Below are 15,747 nucleotides of genomic sequence, written 5' to 3' on the forward strand. Positions count from 1 at the left end.
CACTATATTTTCCACATTGATCACTCCCCTTTCCATCTTCAAACGAGTGTGGAGTTCATGGCCCTGGAAATTAATTAGTCCAAGGCGGACTTAATAAAGCCGAGCTGCTCATAGGATCTGCAATACTACCGGCACTAACGTACCCCGCAGCCACTCCCGGTCAATCCCAGCGCTGTTGCATCACCGCACTGATTATGCTCAGGGGCACGAACGCACGACTTCCGCGTTTGGATAAATACTGGCCGCGCCGCGATGACTACCGACAGTAGTTACACATTCGATTACTACCTGCCAAGTGCGGTTGGATTAGCTTTCATAAGAATGCGGGGCCCCCCGACATGTCCCTGTTGGGCTCGAAGCCTTTCTTTCGCTCAATTTTTCGTTCCTGGGTGACGCTCGCTGAAAAGTGTTTGAAGATGTCTGTTCCGTGGAAGAAAGTTCTGTCGGTCGCCTATTCATCAATTGCGCTTCCAATTGCCTTCGCGCAAAGTAAATCTGGGTTCGACTATGTTGATCCGCTCATTGGGACTACCAATGGAGGTAACTACTGTGCGTTTCGAACTGGACCTTTCGAGGGTAACAATTTCTAGGCCATGTTTTCCCGGGCGCAACGTTGCCGTTCGGTAAAAAAACTCTGAAACCCTTCTAAATTTCATGCGATTGATGCCTCTCATAGGTATGGCAAAGGCCGGTGCAGATGTCAATGGCGAGAATCAAGGTGGGTTTGCTTCGGATGGGAGCAGTATAATTGGCTTCTCGCATATGCACGACTCCGGGACAGGTGGAGTGAGTCCTTTTATTTAGTCCCGGTCGTATACATGGCGAGAGAGCTTCGAAGCTGACCATTTCAGTCGCCTTCTTTAGGAAACTTTCCGATCTTTCCTCAAGCCGGCTGTCCGAATGGCGACCTCAACAATTGCAACTACACATCTTGGGAACGCCAAACCCCGCGCATCAACGGGACCGTCAAAGCTCACCCAGGGTACTTTGCAATAACCCTAGAATCTCAAATCCAAGCCGAAATGACCGTAACGAATCATACTGCGCTCTATAGATTTACATTTCCGGATAAACCAATCACACCAAACACTACGTTAAGCCCTTTAATACTGGTAGAACTTTCTGATCTGCCACAGTCCAGAACTAATGGAAACATCTCTGCTCACGCATCGGGTCGCATCACAGGCAGCGGTACATTCTCTCCTAGTTTTGGTATTGGAAGCTACCAGTCCTATTTCTGCCTGGACTTTGACGGCGCAAACCTCAAGGATGCTGGTGTTTTTGCGAACTCACGCGCAGGAAGAGAGAAGTCTCTCAGCGTTCGAGCAGACGTTGTGGACAATTCTCTCAACCTACGACCCGCTGGTGGCTGGGCCCAGTTCGAAGAACCCAACAACAACGGACAGATTCTTGCACGCGTCGGTATGAGCTTCATGAACGAAGCTCAGGCGTGCGCAAATGCTGAAAAGGAGATTCCCGATTTCGATTTCGATGGTACGCTCGAAGCCGCCGAGTCCGCATGGAGGCAGAAGTTAGATGTCATTCAGATCGAAGATGGTGGTGTCAGTCAAGTCCTACTGAAAGCGTTCTGGAGCGGCGTCTATCGCAGTATGATCAGTCCCCAGGACTATACTGGAGAAAACCCAAAATGGCAGAGCAGCGAGCCATATTACGACTCCTTCTACTGTATTTGGGATTCCTTTAGGAGTATTCATCCGCTTATAACACTCTTAGACCCTCACTCTCAGACGCTGATGGTGAGAACACTTTTGGATGTTTACAAGCATGAAGGGAAATTACCAGATTGCCGGATGAGCTTCTGTAAAGGTATGCTGGTATCCCTGTGAATAGATTTGTTGCAAATTGACGCTATCCCTCTAGGTTTCACTCAGGGTGGCTCAAATGCCGATATCGTCATTGCAGATGCATACTTTAAAAATATCACAGCTGGAATCGACTGGAAGCTAGCGTATGAAGCTTTGATATCAGACGCCGAGCTGGAGCCGCTGAATTGGGATGTTGAAGGTACCACTGACAAAAGATCCATTTCCCGCTAAATTTTTGCTAATTGTCTACATCTAGGACGCGGAGGCCTAGAGTCTTGGAAAAATCTTGGCTACATCCCCACTGAAGACTATGACGTTCTCGGCTTCGGTACTCAAACCCGCTCCATCTCCCGCACAGTCGAATATGCGTACAACGACTTCGTCATCGCCCTTCTCGCCAAAGAATTCGGCCACATAAGTGACTACCATAAGTATCTTGGCCGCTCCGGATACTGGAAGAACATGTACAAGGCCGATCAAACAAGTGCCATCAACGGCACAGACACTGGCTTCGTTGGATTTCTACAGCCTAAATACTCGAACGGGACATGGGGATACCAAGATCCGATCTTCTGCTCTCCTTTACTAGAGTTCACGAGCTGTTATCTCAATCCTGACGGACATGAGACTTATGAAGGGAGCAGCTGGTTATACACATTCTTCGTTCCCGGCGATATGACCACCCTGATCAAAACACTCGGCGGCCCAGATCAATTCGTCAAACGGTTGAATTACTTCCATGAATCAGGTCTTCTGTACATTGGTGACGAACAAGGTTTCCTAAAAGTCTTCTTATACCATTATGCGGGACGTCCAGCGCTCTCAGCTACCCGATCGCATTTTTATATCCCTTCACAGTTCAACGACACCATCAATGGGATTCCTGGGAATGATGATAGCGGTGCTATGGGTTCTTTTGAAGCCTTAACTATGATGGGTATCTTCCCAAACGCGGGCCAAGATGTGTATTTCATAACACCTCCGTTCTTCGCATCAGTATCTATCCGCAATGGACAAACGGGCAAAACTGCGACGATTCGCAACAAAAACTTTGACCCTAGTGGAAAGAACGTGTTCATCCAGTCAGCAACATTGAATGGAAAGCCATATACGAGAAACTGGTTACAGCATAGTTTTTTCTTGGAAGGTGGCACTCTGGAACTCACACTTGGTACGACGGAGAGCGCGTGGGGAACCAGACCACAGGATTTACCACCTAGTCTTGGACCATTTGGGAATGGGACGATGAATGGGACAGTAGGGATCAATGGGACGATGCATAGAAGATGGGAGATGCCGAAGTTGGATATGCACGTGAGCTGGGTAGGCTAAGGGGTGCAATGTGCCCGCCGGTTTTTGATTGGCCATGTAACCGTACTTCTCTATAGCGATTAAGAACAATTTAGTTCATAATGTTGCATTTTCGAGTTGAATTGGATGTATCTAACCGAGGTAGGTGCAAAATTCAAATTACAGCGCCATCTTAATGATATCTGCAGCCTACATTCCAGTCAGCTAGCTTACACCTTAGTTAATCAACATAAAATCAAACAAGCAACATACCTTCTCCGCGACCGCATACACAGTAGCAGTCAGGTGTGTGGCCGGAATCAATGGAAAAAGACTCGTATCTACAACCCTCAGTCCCTTGACTCCATAGACTTTCAGATCGCTTCCGACAACCCCTCCCAACTCTTTCGGCACCATCGACGCAGTGCCAGAAATATGAAACGAGATAGGATACGTAACATTCCAGATATACTTCTCAATGCCCGCGTCACTAGTTACATTCTCACCAGGGCCGGATTCACGAGGCCTCAAATCCGCGAGCCCGGGTCCGTTGGTGTACTTTCGTGTATACCTGATGAAGGATATGGCTTGCTGCATATCTAAAGGGTTCGAGAACGTGCGAAATTCGACGACGGGATCGCTGGTGGGCTTGGAGATGAAGTCGCGGTACCCTGGATTCACGGTTCGGAGAGGGAGGAAGGCGCCTTGGTTTGTGAGCGCCAATGTAAGAGGCCCTGAATTGATATGGTCAGTACCCGGTCCCAGAAGTGCGACCCTTGCAGCAGAATGGTGGGTACTACCTGTCTTGTTCGTAGTGTACTCAGCTATAGCTTCAGCTTGGAATGTCTCATTAGTCGCTAGGGTCATGGCATTTGGTAGAATGTCATTTTCGACTGGCCTAAATCAACCTCTGGTCTGAACGAGAACTAAAGTGTGGGTAATCTTACAGACGCACGAGTATCCCATTTGAGGATGATCCTGCATGTTCTGGCCAACACCCGGAAGATCCACTCTTACACGAATTCCAGCTTGATCTAGAATCTCCCTCGGACCAATGCCGCTCAAATGCAGCAGCTGTAGCGTGTGGGTTGCCCCAGCTGCAAGAATTATCTCCAATTTTGCATTGATTGTCAGGTTGGTTGAACTCTCGCGATCGAAAATGGAAACCCCTTCAGCGTTTAGATCCTCTGAAAGCTGTAGCATCTTGGCCTTGTGTCCAATCAAGATATGATAATTGGATCTTGATTTGGCGCGTTCATAGTGGCCCCATCTTGCGTACGATCGTGTTTGATTAACTGGAAATTGAGAAGCAGGTACCCAGAAGACACCAACGGCATTTCCGGCGGCTTGCTCCTTTGGTCATGTGACATTCACATCTACCCATGCGTCCCATAATCTGGCTGTATCATGTGTTAGGGCTAAGATCATGACATCGAATCAAGCTCAGCCTTTGAACTTACCGGAAACTGGCCATTGGAAGGGTGGGAAGCTCGCTTGAATAGGTCCATCTCCATAGGCACTTTCATCCCAAGTATACCCATATCTTGCCGCTAGCTCTGACGAGGGTGCGACCAGTTCCATGCTTTTCTTGAAATAGGGATAGATTCCATTCCATCCCTAACTAGGGTTTCCAAGCTCTTCCCAGGCATCGTAGTCTGCTTTGCTAGCCCTAGGGATGTACATGCCATTAATTGCTGTCCCACCTCCGACGACTGCACCGACTGCAAAGCTAGGGATCACAAAGTTGTTCAATCCTGGGATAGGTGCTGTGGTAATATTGAACGCGAATTGGATACATGGTCCATACCCGTTGAAAACATTTCTTGGCCAGTCAACACATCGGTTATTTTCTGCTAAGTAGCCGAATTCGACAACAAGTACAGTCTCTAAGACATTTCAGACTTAGGCGTGGTTGAAACCCTCCTTTTTCATTTCGGAGAGGAGGATCTTACTGGAAGGATCTTCACTCAGCCGGTCGGCCACTGTGAGACCGCTCGCTCCACCTCCGATAATGACATAGTCGTATGAGTTTTGGACTTCACTCAAGCTGCGTTTTATTTGCGCATTCCTCGTAAATACAGCATGGGCACAGCTCCGTGTTGTCAGGAGAGCATGCTGAGCTAACCCATACATGATGAGTGATGTGAGGAGACGCATTTCTTCGACGATAAGGAAAGGACAGGAAAAGGATTATGAGAAAGAACAGAGGTTGTTTAACAGTCTTTTGTTACGTTTCGATTTCGGGATTCTACAACCTAGATCTTGAGTTCCACACCTCGGTCGTCATTCTCGCTTGCTGAGCTTCCTCTTAAGTTAGAGAGAGAGTCAGGCCTCCAGTTAATGGGTAAGCGGCAACGGAGTGGGGTACATTTGTACATGCGAGATCTGGAGTCTCACGCAAGACAATATTGAAGGTTCAATTCCCGGCAAAGATGAAGCAGCTTGCTAGCTAACGGATGTACGCAATTCAGTGTGTTGTGAAAGGATTGGGCACGAATTGACGAGATCTGGAGTTTCCCTAACTTACGCTATGCCTAATCTATTGTGTGCAAAAATCGGGAAATTTCTTGGCGTTCCTCGGATCTTTTTTTCCCCCACTAAAATTGTATGGGAGATCAGAATCTTGATAGAATTCCTGATATATCAACAAATAACGATTGGATTGGCCCTGGGTAGGTTGAAGCCTTTAGTTTGTATAGAGAAGCGCCTATACTAACTTTTTTAGGAGTAACAACGCGTTTGTTTGCGATGTATCGCGCTTATGGCGTCTCTATCCTTCCTGGCCGGCCCTGATTACCCTAATATCTTAAACTAAGCACCTAAGGGCTTGATGATTGCGTTTGTATAAACATCTGTTAGTTTCTCCTGCTTGGATGGCCTAGAACTGCAATTGCTGATTGTGAGGGTTGTTCTCTCTATGCAGTTTACAATGTAGAGAACAATCTTAAGGCTTATAGCAGCGTCTGTAAGCCACCTACTATGAAGCTTGGGAGACCTTCTAAAATTAGCGATGAAGATGGCGAAGCTCTGTTTGAGGAGTTGATCTGCAGCGGATGGAGATACTAGGACGAACAAGCCTATTAGCTATGGATGGAAAGAGGCGTGAAGGTTAATAGATCTATAATCTCCTGTTACCTCGCCTAGCATGGATGGAGCAGGCGTACCTTACGGCCTTTCTTGCAGGCTTGTAATGAGGAGCTTTAAGAGCTCTACTGTTGCTCTCTCTGTTAGTTTACGCAGGACAATTTAGTGTTTCTTAACAAGTCTATCTTTAACAAGAAAACTAGCTGGCGGCATAAGGCTTATGGGCCTGTGGGCTATGAAAGTTGATATACTTAGGATATAAGGCGCAGGAAGACGTGGGCCATCCTCCTAGCCTATATAGTAAACGGATACCTGCCTTGTATAGGGATAAAGGAAGGATATTTTAATTATAAAGAGTTTGTTAATTAGATTAAGCAGCGCCTCCTCCCTTTGCTTTAAGCAACCTACAGGACCCGGCCTATAGTTATAGTCCTTGATAACGTCTTAATCTATTAGAATAAAGCTGTTATAACTATTCTTAAGGCTACTAGCAGTCTCCTTGCGCTTGCTTAACAGGCCCTGTGCCCTCACACGCGTAGAATAGGCTGGTGGGTCGCCACTAAGGTCAATTTGACGCGTCTGGGTAGCTGGGGCTGCTCTGGCCTTCTGTTTTAGGCCCATCGTTGTCCTGTTACTCCAAAAATTGAGCTAAGAGCAGTATCTCTATATAAACTTAAGGCTTTAACTTACTAACGATATTTAAGAAGGATTTGTTGATATATTAGGAATTCTATTAAGATTGTGATCTCCTATGCAATTTTGGTGAGGAAAAAAAAGATCCGAGGAACGCCAAGAAATTTCCCGATTTTTGCACATAATAGATCAAAGCCTAGGGCATCCTGTCTAGAACTTCCCTGCTATTCGTCCTACACTCATCATACTTGATTCATCATGCCACTAGCGTCATTCTAAAAATGATGCACGGGAGCACGGGATTCTCGGATTATATTTAAGCACATTCAACATAGAATTCTCGCGTATGGTGGCGCCACTTCTCGCAGCCCAACTCACTGTACACTGGATTGCACCTACTTGGGGCCAGTGCTAATAGCGCATTCGATTGAATAAGAAAAACACGTAGGAGTAGTATATAAGGCAACCCACTGTTCAGTAGATCTATGATACCCTGTGCAAGAATCTAGGAAGTCCTGGAAGATGTTATAAATGCGAAGAACGTAACAAAGTGGCTTTCAGAAATAAGATATTTCTCATAGGAACTCCGTTTAGAGAACGCATTTACTTTTTTCAAATTGCGTTCGGCTGCTGCGTTTGTGTGGTAAGCCACTCGATAGATTTTCGTTTCTATGAATATTGTCAAGGCGTCGGCTTTCATCCTCGTTCTATTTACCAACCCTTGTGGTTCGCACTGTTCTTGTTTATATGGAATATTCATAAAGTCGTTTCACCAGCACAAGGAGCCTCACTGCCTAATACAAGCCATAAGCGGGGCTAATTTTTCGGGATGGGGCAAATCCGGCGTCATTCCATTCGATTTAATATCGACTTTGATCGTCGCACACCTCGCTTTTCTAATGCAATCCTTACGTAGAGAGCTATTTCTTACAGGATGCACAACTCTATACTCCGGAAAATAAAATGCTTTTGACGGCTTAGCACTTTCCTACATTTAATCACCAATCCTGCGTCACCTGGAACCCTGGCATGGCTGAATACTCCATGCATATTCACCGAGCTCACCCTGCTTGATTTCCGGTGGTAGGAAGTGTGACTATGCTTTCTATGGCCAGGTTGTAGAGCACGCGTTAGTAGTAGAGCTCTACGATTCTGGAATAGAGGGGTTTCTTCCTGTCTCCTAATATTAGGAAATTCAGGTAGGCGGCAAGTAGAAGTCTACGGGTTGAGTGATTACCTTTTTCCTCCCCGACCCACTTACTCCGCCCTTCCCCTTTGTAGTGGTATCTCGCCGGGAGGTTAACAGAGGGGATATCTCACTTACGGAAGATCGTATAGTGTACTTTGGTATGCTGTGCGTAAAGCCGTTAATAACAAAATTGGTTCAGTCCAATTAATTTTCGACTTCGATATGTACACAGTAGCACATTAGTGGTGGTATTTTCAGTCTTAGCTAGAGCAAGAAGTGGGCATGCATGGTAGGAAATCTTTCTAGTATGCATTGCAATTGAACCAGCCACAATCTTTTCAGAAACGGAAGTTCTATCTCAAGTGAATGCATCCCCGTGTGGTTTGCACCATAGTACAAGCAGTCGGTCATAGCGAGACCGGAGTAGCATAACATGGTCCCTCTTTGTGTTGGCGAAGGTGAGGGAGAACTTTGGGCGGGCCGGTGGCTAGCGGAGAAGGAGATAAAAGAATGAGTCAATGACAAGAGTGCGACATGAACGTAAACCGTGCAGGTGAAGAAGATGGTAGAATTGCTTGACATGTGACATTGATCCAAAGGCTAAGACGAATATGAGCTTTTAGCTGAGGCCCTCCTTTAACAGCATGATTGCTTTCTCTCTTGTGATCGTGAATCTGATTAAAATGAATCAAACGGCCTAAAACCGAGGGGTATTCTCGACCAACGGCGTCGTTGCCCAGAATAAGAATGAGAGGGGGTAGTGGGAGTACATTACAATGCAACTAGAGTAATAAGCAGCTCACCAGTAGTCAAATGAAAGGATAGCTAAGAGAGGGTACCCTTTTCCTTGAGTGTTTCATGGTAGACGGAGTCTTGAAGCTTTCCCTGCGGCATAGAAACGGGAAAGTGAATGGCGCTTTCATTCTGCCCCTCTCTGACGATGCGGTTGATATTAGAAGAGGGAAGATTGAGGTCCGAGAAACGAGTCGTCAGCCCCGTCATTTCTCAAAGTAGGTAAGCGTGATTTTATGGTGCCTCAAGGCCATTCCTTCTCCTCTAACATCTCTTCAGGCATCCACAAAACATGAGCACAGGTGTTAGTTACCCGCCAATAAAATTAGAAGTCAGATATTTAGGGTCCGGTCCGCTCTTGCCCGAACCACGCAGATGTCCTTATTGAAGGCTTATGCTCACGAACTGGCAAAGGCCCCCTTTATCCACCTCCAGCTTAACAATACTCCTCGACCATGCTCAACACGGGTCGTCCACCATCTCGAATTTCGGTATCGAGAGCATCTCGCTTTCGTATTCCTAGTTAGGCTCAAGCCCAAAACTTGAGAACACGCCGCTCTTTCCCAGGCATTCCCGGCAGAAATGCGAAGACCGGAACCCAACCTGGCGGCGATCCTCCTCAAATGCATCGTGAAACACGTTTCCACGAATCCGTTTCTGCCCACCCGTTTGCTCCGAAATATTTTTCCGATGGCATAAACACCCGCATATCCACCTCATATAAATGAGTATGTGGCTTCGGATGGAGCTCCACCGGGAAGGCTAAGTCTGGCTACCTCCACGCCTCTGCTGATTCGACGCCGTCTGCATGAAACATCTGATTGTTTCTGTATAACGGCAGCGCGCTAAACTCTGTCCCGGGCGAGATGAACAGGACATGTTTCAACGTCGTGCAACCCATAATGTGGGTTGATTGCATCTATATGAAGTACTAGGTGTAGATCCCTACCTTTCATATAATCTATCGCGAGACCTCCATTTTCGAAAATCCACCACTGTCACTTCTGAAGCCAGTTTTCTTTCTTTAAAATACCACTGTGTCTTCCTCCTTTCTTTTCTCTGCTGTGCAGCTTTAAACCTTGAAGAAATGCGATTCTCCCAGTTCTTACTCGGCGCGGCCGCAGTGCTGCCTACTTTGGTGGTAGGGCAGCTATCTGGAAAAGTTGGACCATTGACGAGCCACGCGACGAAGACTTCGAAGAAGACTTGCAATGTCTTAGATTATGGCGCGAAGGCTGATAAAACTACGGATGTTGGCCCTCCCCTTGCTTCTGCCCACGCTGCTTGCAAATCGGGTGGTACGGTGGTTATTCCGTCTGGCGAATATGCGATGAATACATGGGTTTCTCTGACCGGAGGATCTGCTTGGGCGCTGCAGCTAGATGGTGTTATTTATCGCACGGGAACGGCAGGCGGAAACATGATCTTCGTTGGCAGCACAAGCGATTTCGAACTCTTTTCCAGCACGGGCAAAGGAGCGGTTCAAGGTATGTAAGCCACAATATATCTCTCGGATGTCCCGACTAAGAGATATCTAGGCAATGGCTACGTTCTTCACGCGCAAGGCAGCAGAACCGGAGCTCGCATTCTCCGCTTAAATAAGGTTACTAATTTCTCCGTCCATGATGTTGTCCTAGTCGACGCGCCCGCGTTCCACTTCTCCATGGACACATGCACGAACGGCGAGGTCTATAACATGGCCATCCGCGGCGGCGACTGGGGCGGTCTCGACGGCATTGATGTCTGGAGCAACAACATCTGGATCCACGATGTCATGGTAACTAACAAAGACGAGTGCGTAACAGTTAAGAGTCCCTCCAAAAATATCCTCATCGAGAACATCTACTGCAACTGGAGTGGTGGATGCGCTCTTGGCTCTCTGGGCGCAAACACTGCCATCTCACTTGTACACTATAAGAATATCTATACCTGGAGCTCTAACCAAATGATGATGATCAAGTCGAACGGTGGTAGTGGCTATGTTGAAGATACAGTTTTTGAGAACTTCATTGGTCGTGGAAACGCATATTCCCTCGATATTGACCAATACTGGTCCAGCATGTCAGCTGTCGATGGAAGTGGAGTCAAGCTGACGAATTTGACATTCAAGGTAAGATCACCCAACCCAAACCCCTAAAAGTCCCCGAATTAAAAGACTCCTCAGAACTGGAAAGGTACAGAAGCTAACGGCGCTTCACGCGGACCGATCAAAGTCATGTGCGCCGATGGTGCGCCCTGTACCGATATTACCATCACCGACTTCTCCATGTGGACCGAGAGCGGATCCAAGCAATGGTACTCCTGCCGCTCGGCCTACGGTTCCGGATTCTGTCTGAAGTCTGGTAGCGGAGCGTCCTATGCTGCGACGACCTCAACGGTTTCGGCGGCTCCGGCGGGCTATACGGCGGCAACTATGAAAGATGATTTGAAGACAGCGTTTGGGACTACGCTGAGTATCCCAATTCCTACGATCCCGACGACGTACTACCCCGGGGCGACGCCGTATAGTAAGATTGCTGGAACCTAAAGAGAAGATTGTGGGGATAGGAGTTGAATGGGTGAGAGGTAGCTTTCTTGGTAAATATTCTCAGGTCTTAGGATCCGTATATATACTTGATTTTCAATGCACCTTCAGTACCCTCACTCGCTCTAGCAGTTGACTCTCCAAAGCCATTCCTGTTCTTAGATCTCCCAAGAGAGCTCCGTCTCGTGATCTACTAGTTCATCCCAGTAACCACAAAATACGACGTGCTGGAGAAATAATACTCCTCGCACTCGAATTTAGACTCCTCTACCGCCACCGATTCCTCCTTTAACCGTATCATTCGCTCCATTCACTCCGGAATCCTCTAACTACCGCCCGATCCATGTCGGAGCCTCACAAATCCTACGGCCAGAGATGGTAGTGGATGCGCTCAACACTAGAAATCTTACTATTACTAAGTAAAGGACTCTAAGAGCGCTGTGCGGATATTAACATACGCTGTTGAAGGAGCCAGATTTTTCATTTGAGAAGGATGCTATGAAGACGACGCTAGGTAACAAGCATAAAACAGACGAAGAGGAGAAGAATAATGAGCCTAATAACAAGGATACTTAAGTGATGTATCCGCGCCTTGAGATCTCCTGAGACTGTTCTGGATCCACGGTTTCGGGCGTGGGCCAGCAAAGTCGTGGGGTAGATGGCCTATCGGAGTTCTTCTCCTGGCTACAACAGGGGGTACTGCATGTTCGAGGTGGGGATGATTGGTCTGTGAGAGCTGAGGGCGCGGCACCTGGAAGCGGATTTCTGTTGCTTCTTCTGGGCAATTAGTATAGGGTTCTCGAACGGAGATGTGCGGTATTCCATGCTGAATCTTACGTCAGGGGAAGAATCGGACGGCGTGCTTGACAAATATGTTCAGTGGCAAAGAGGTTGGTTTATTGTGCCCACCGCAGCACCCAAAAGTTGAATTAATCTGGGGAGAGATGGTGCGAGAGGAGGAATGGGGGTGAAGGAAATGGGTTGTGAGAAGCCGATGTTGGGATGTTGGCTGTAGAACTACGCATGGTAGCATGGAATAGAAAGTGTGCATAAATATGACCAGACTAGCCTGTGGAAAAGTGGGTGGCCCCAATTCGTTTGGTTGGCCTGATATCAGTATGGATTATAACGTGCTTTCCTTCCTCCTTCAGCTACATTGCCGCCGGGGCCTTTACGTTTCTCCTTCTTCCCCATGCGCTTCTCTTTCCTGTCTTTGTCTTTGATTCTCTTAGGCGTCCCCAAGGCGCCTTCGTCGTCGATATCCATGCCTTCGTCACCCGGCAGCTTCCACGCGCGGATAAACCCGTCTTCGCCGACGGTGTAGGTTGTGTGGCTCTGTGGTGCACAGAATTAGTGAATCGTTGTATTAATGTTTGGTATGTAGAGCTTACGTGGACATCTGTAAATACATCACGGATAATTTCTCCTCCGTGGGCGTCTGGGAGACGGAGTGACATTTCGAGATCGTAGTCGTATTGAAGAGGGGGGGATTGAGGTGCTTTTTGGATGGGGATTAGGTCTAGGGTGCTGGAACTGGAACCCGGAGGCGTTAGATCGGCACTGTTACCCAGAGGGTGGATGGCTACGTGGAGGGGACTTGAAAGGACTAGGAATGCATGCAAAGACTCCATACCTATGTTTACCAGCCGCAATAAAGGCTTCGTCACCAACCCAATGGATCTTAGCCATGTACTCACAATCTAGCTTCTCCCGCATATCACCAAAGATCGTAGGAGTCGGTTCCTCTTCTTCCTCATGGCTTTGGAGCGCGTAGAAGCTCATAGTTTCATCTGTTCCCAGGGTGTAGATATCAGTGGTGGGGTACATGAATCCTGCATGTGCGACGGCGGATCGGTGGTTGATGACTTGATAGAGAGCTTCTTCTTCGTCGGGCTTGCTGACGTCGAAGATGTTGACTAGACCGTCAGTGCTAGAGGATAGGAGAAGGGTAGGGTGATTTGGGTGGAGTTGGAGGTCAGTTATGGTGTCGGTATGGGATTCTATTAGCTCGAGGAGGGGCTTTTGTACATTTCGTTGGTCCCTGACATTGTTAGGATGTGGATGGCTAGCTGAGTCGGATGCAGAGTTCTTCGGATGAGGATCCACGAGTACCATACCATATCAGGACTGGAGATACCCCGGGCCCATCATCGGGGTTCTCAATACCAGCTGCAATGAAATTTCTGGGGTTGTTGCAAACGAGAGACGAAATCAATTTATTCGCTACGCCATCCATCTCATCAGCCTTGATCTTCCTCCCTCTCGAGTAATGGGCATACTCACGGCTCTGAATAAGCATAACCTTGTTTCTATTTCTCTTGTCCCAAAACCTAATCATTCCATCTCTTCCTGCGGTCGCAACCACATTGCTTAGCGGATCATCGACTCGCTCAAGACACGTGACGCTTTCATTCACGTTTTTGATGACACCGTCGGGAAGCACTTTGAGGGTTGCTGGATTAATGAAGTGAAGGGAGTCATCGGAAGATATTACAGCGAGGGCGTCGGTTTGGAAGTAGGAGAGTGGATCTGTGCGGGGAGACGTGGAAAGGATCTTGTAGATGTATGAGTTGGGTGCGAGGCTGAGGTCGGAGTGGAAGGCTTGAGTGAGGGGGGCCATTGGGACGATGTCCGTCAAACAGCAGATGGGTGTGACTTGGGTTGGTATCACCTGGTTCCGAGATTTGCTGGGTTGATCTTCATGCTATGGAAATGATAATTGGGAGGCTAGGTTTGTGAGGCTGCAAGAATTTCAGAGTGCGAACAAGGTTGATGTCACCGGGTAAGAAACACTCCATCACAAAGGGATTGAAGACATGCACCACGGAATCAATACAATAAATGTATGTTTAAGAAGCTATACAGAAAAGGTTTTTGGCATTGCAACGCTAAGATGTTCCCCATCAGAAGATGTCACCCTGGATATGAAACGCACTCGACCACTTAGAACGACAAAATGCGCGATTAACTACGGGTTTTCCTTCTCGAAACCTCGTCTCCAGGTCCGATGGCATAACGCCAACAGCCAAGTCGTATCTCCGCAAAGTCAGGGCCTGAGGCTCGTTGACGGCGATATCGAAGTTCCTTGAAGAAAGCAGAAGCCTCCCGCGAAAAGATTTCGGGTCACTGTTACGGGCTGTGACTAAGCGTGCGACTGTGATTGGTTGCTCGGCAACATGTGAGAAACAGCCGAGCGGATGGGCTGGAGTTCAGTGCGTGAACACTCCACCACGACATCACCAACAGGACACTCACCTCTATACCCAAAGCTCAATTGGCACCGATTGAGCAGAATGGCTTCGCAGCGAGTATTCCAGCTGGGCCTACGACGGGCTGCCGTGCCTAGCTTCTCCAAGGTCCAGCCGGCGGGGCGCATGGTACAGCGGAGGTAGGGAGCTCGCCTGACAACCCCCTCACCAGCTCTTTCTAGCTACATTGAGGGCCTATCTTCAATGCTAATGGAATATCTAGGCTCGCAGCTACACAGCACTTTGGAGAATCCGAAGGCCAGCAAATTCTCGCCAAACAGCGTCTCCGGCGCCCTGTCTCCCCCCACCTCACCATCTACCGACCCCAGATCACCTGGTATGCCTCGTCCCTCAACCGTATCACCGGTGTCGCTCTCAGCGGCACTCTCTACCTCTTCGGCATCGCTTATCTCGCTGCTCCCACCCTCGGCTGGCATCTCGAGACTCCCTCGCTTGTTGCTGCGGTTGCATCGTGGCCGGTGTTCGTAAAGGTTGGCGCAAAGCTTGCCGTGTCTTTCCCGTTCATCTTTCATTCTTTGAATGGCGTTAGGCATTTGGTTTGGGATGTTGGTCTAGGATTTAAGAATGTGACTGTCACTCAGACTGGTTGGGCTGTCGTGGGGTTGAGCGTTGTGGGCTCGCTATACCTTTCTCTCCTTGCTTGAGGGATTGAGAAGGAAGAATTAGATAAGAAGTAGCATAGGCGAGGAATATGCGGAGGAAGATAAGTGGTCGTTGAATCATCTTGGACGTCTCGGTCTTGGGCCAGTTAGGTCAGACCACACAATTGTACATTTTCTGTGACATTTCAATGCGAAGGTATTAAAACTGCGGCTTCCGTCTTAGGAAAGTGCTGAGGACGAGCATCGTCTTCTATATTATTTTTGCATGAAGCAGTACCTCTCTCACTTTGGAAAGTTAAGTGAGATGCCACTTTTGCTCCAACAGGTTCACTGCGTACAAACTGGCTCCTTCTCTTTTCAATGGTTTGGTTCACAAGAGATAGGAGGGAATGGACACTCCGTCATGGCAGACAAAGAAACACCCCGGAGTGTTTGCAGCTTATAAGCGGGAGTCGTCACGTTACCGCGCGACATTCGGAGAATTTCCAAGACAAATTTAGCCTAGCAAAGATCAGAGACACAGCCAACCTCGCATCAA

At 48.0% G+C, this 15,747-nt stretch overlaps 7 protein-coding genes across 7 annotated transcripts; 3 read left to right on the forward strand and 4 right to left on the reverse strand.

Moving 5' to 3' along the window:
* Positions 1–416: 416 nt before the first annotated feature.
* Positions 417–3,158, forward strand: BDR25DRAFT_291462 (alpha-1,2-mannosidase-like protein; the record flags this gene model as incomplete). Its single annotated transcript, XM_033688588.1, has 6 exons — positions 417–540; positions 591–623; positions 677–786; positions 852–1,821; positions 1,882–2,025; positions 2,083–3,158. 6 exons carry the CDS (start codon positions 417–419, stop codon positions 3,156–3,158), a joined length of 2,457 nt encoding a protein of 818 aa, XP_033544849.1.
* A 138-nt stretch (positions 3,159–3,296) lies between these two features.
* On the reverse strand, positions 3,297–4,427 carry BDR25DRAFT_374334 (FAD/NAD(P)-binding domain-containing protein; the record flags this gene model as incomplete). The annotated part of the gene is made up of 3 exons (XM_033697325.1): positions 3,297–3,326; positions 3,390–3,916; positions 4,064–4,427. Coding segments are annotated over 3 exons (921 nt in total), but the record flags the coding sequence as incomplete, so codon positions are not given.
* A 306-nt stretch (positions 4,428–4,733) lies between these two features.
* BDR25DRAFT_316602 (uncharacterized protein) lies at positions 4,734–5,249 on the reverse strand (the record flags this gene model as incomplete). Its single annotated transcript, XM_033691613.1, has 2 exons — positions 4,734–5,002; positions 5,069–5,249. 2 exons carry the CDS (start codon positions 5,247–5,249, stop codon positions 4,734–4,736), a joined length of 450 nt encoding a protein of 149 aa, XP_033544851.1.
* A 1,700-nt stretch (positions 5,250–6,949) lies between these two features.
* BDR25DRAFT_358266 (uncharacterized protein) lies at positions 6,950–8,794 on the reverse strand (the record flags this gene model as incomplete). Its single annotated transcript, XM_033695920.1, has 14 exons — positions 6,950–7,057; positions 7,082–7,108; positions 7,158–7,244; positions 7,301–7,348; positions 7,381–7,540; positions 7,625–7,703; positions 7,784–7,821; positions 7,850–7,929; positions 7,982–8,120; positions 8,154–8,185; positions 8,239–8,286; positions 8,347–8,491; positions 8,557–8,681; positions 8,744–8,794. The coding sequence occupies 14 exons, from the start codon at positions 8,792–8,794 to the stop codon at positions 6,950–6,952; spliced, it is 1,167 nt and encodes a 388-aa protein (XP_033544852.1).
* A 1,107-nt stretch (positions 8,795–9,901) lies between these two features.
* On the forward strand, positions 9,902–11,383 carry BDR25DRAFT_374355 (pectin lyase-like protein; the record flags this gene model as incomplete). The annotated part of the gene is made up of 3 exons (XM_033697326.1): positions 9,902–10,301; positions 10,353–10,924; positions 10,979–11,383. 3 exons carry the CDS (start codon positions 9,902–9,904, stop codon positions 11,339–11,341), a joined length of 1,335 nt encoding a protein of 444 aa, XP_033544853.1. The 3' UTR covers positions 11,342–11,383.
* Positions 11,384–12,430: 1,047 nt separating this feature from the next.
* BDR25DRAFT_291465 (WD40 repeat-like protein) lies at positions 12,431–14,136 on the reverse strand. The gene is made up of 5 exons (XM_033688589.1): positions 13,622–14,136; positions 13,456–13,561; positions 12,972–13,379; positions 12,730–12,871; positions 12,431–12,673 (listed from the first exon to the last, which is right to left on the reverse strand). The coding sequence occupies exons 1-5, from the start codon at positions 13,956–13,958 to the stop codon at positions 12,452–12,454; spliced, it is 1,215 nt and encodes a 404-aa protein (XP_033544854.1). The 5' UTR covers positions 13,959–14,136; the 3' UTR covers positions 12,431–12,451.
* Positions 14,137–14,561: 425 nt separating this feature from the next.
* BDR25DRAFT_335768 (cytochrome b560 subunit of succinate dehydrogenase) lies at positions 14,562–15,419 on the forward strand. Its single transcript, XM_033693047.1, has 2 exons — positions 14,562–14,726; positions 14,810–15,419. The coding sequence occupies exons 1-2, from the start codon at positions 14,632–14,634 to the stop codon at positions 15,249–15,251; spliced, it is 537 nt and encodes a 178-aa protein (XP_033544855.1). The 5' UTR covers positions 14,562–14,631; the 3' UTR covers positions 15,252–15,419.
* Positions 15,420–15,747: the final 328 nt, after the last annotated feature.

This window comes from Lindgomyces ingoldianus (genome assembly GCF_010093535.1).
Source record: "Lindgomyces ingoldianus strain ATCC 200398 unplaced genomic scaffold BDR25scaffold_27, whole genome shotgun sequence".
In the NCBI taxonomy this organism is placed as follows: domain Eukaryota; kingdom Fungi; phylum Ascomycota; class Dothideomycetes; order Pleosporales; family Lindgomycetaceae; genus Lindgomyces; species Lindgomyces ingoldianus.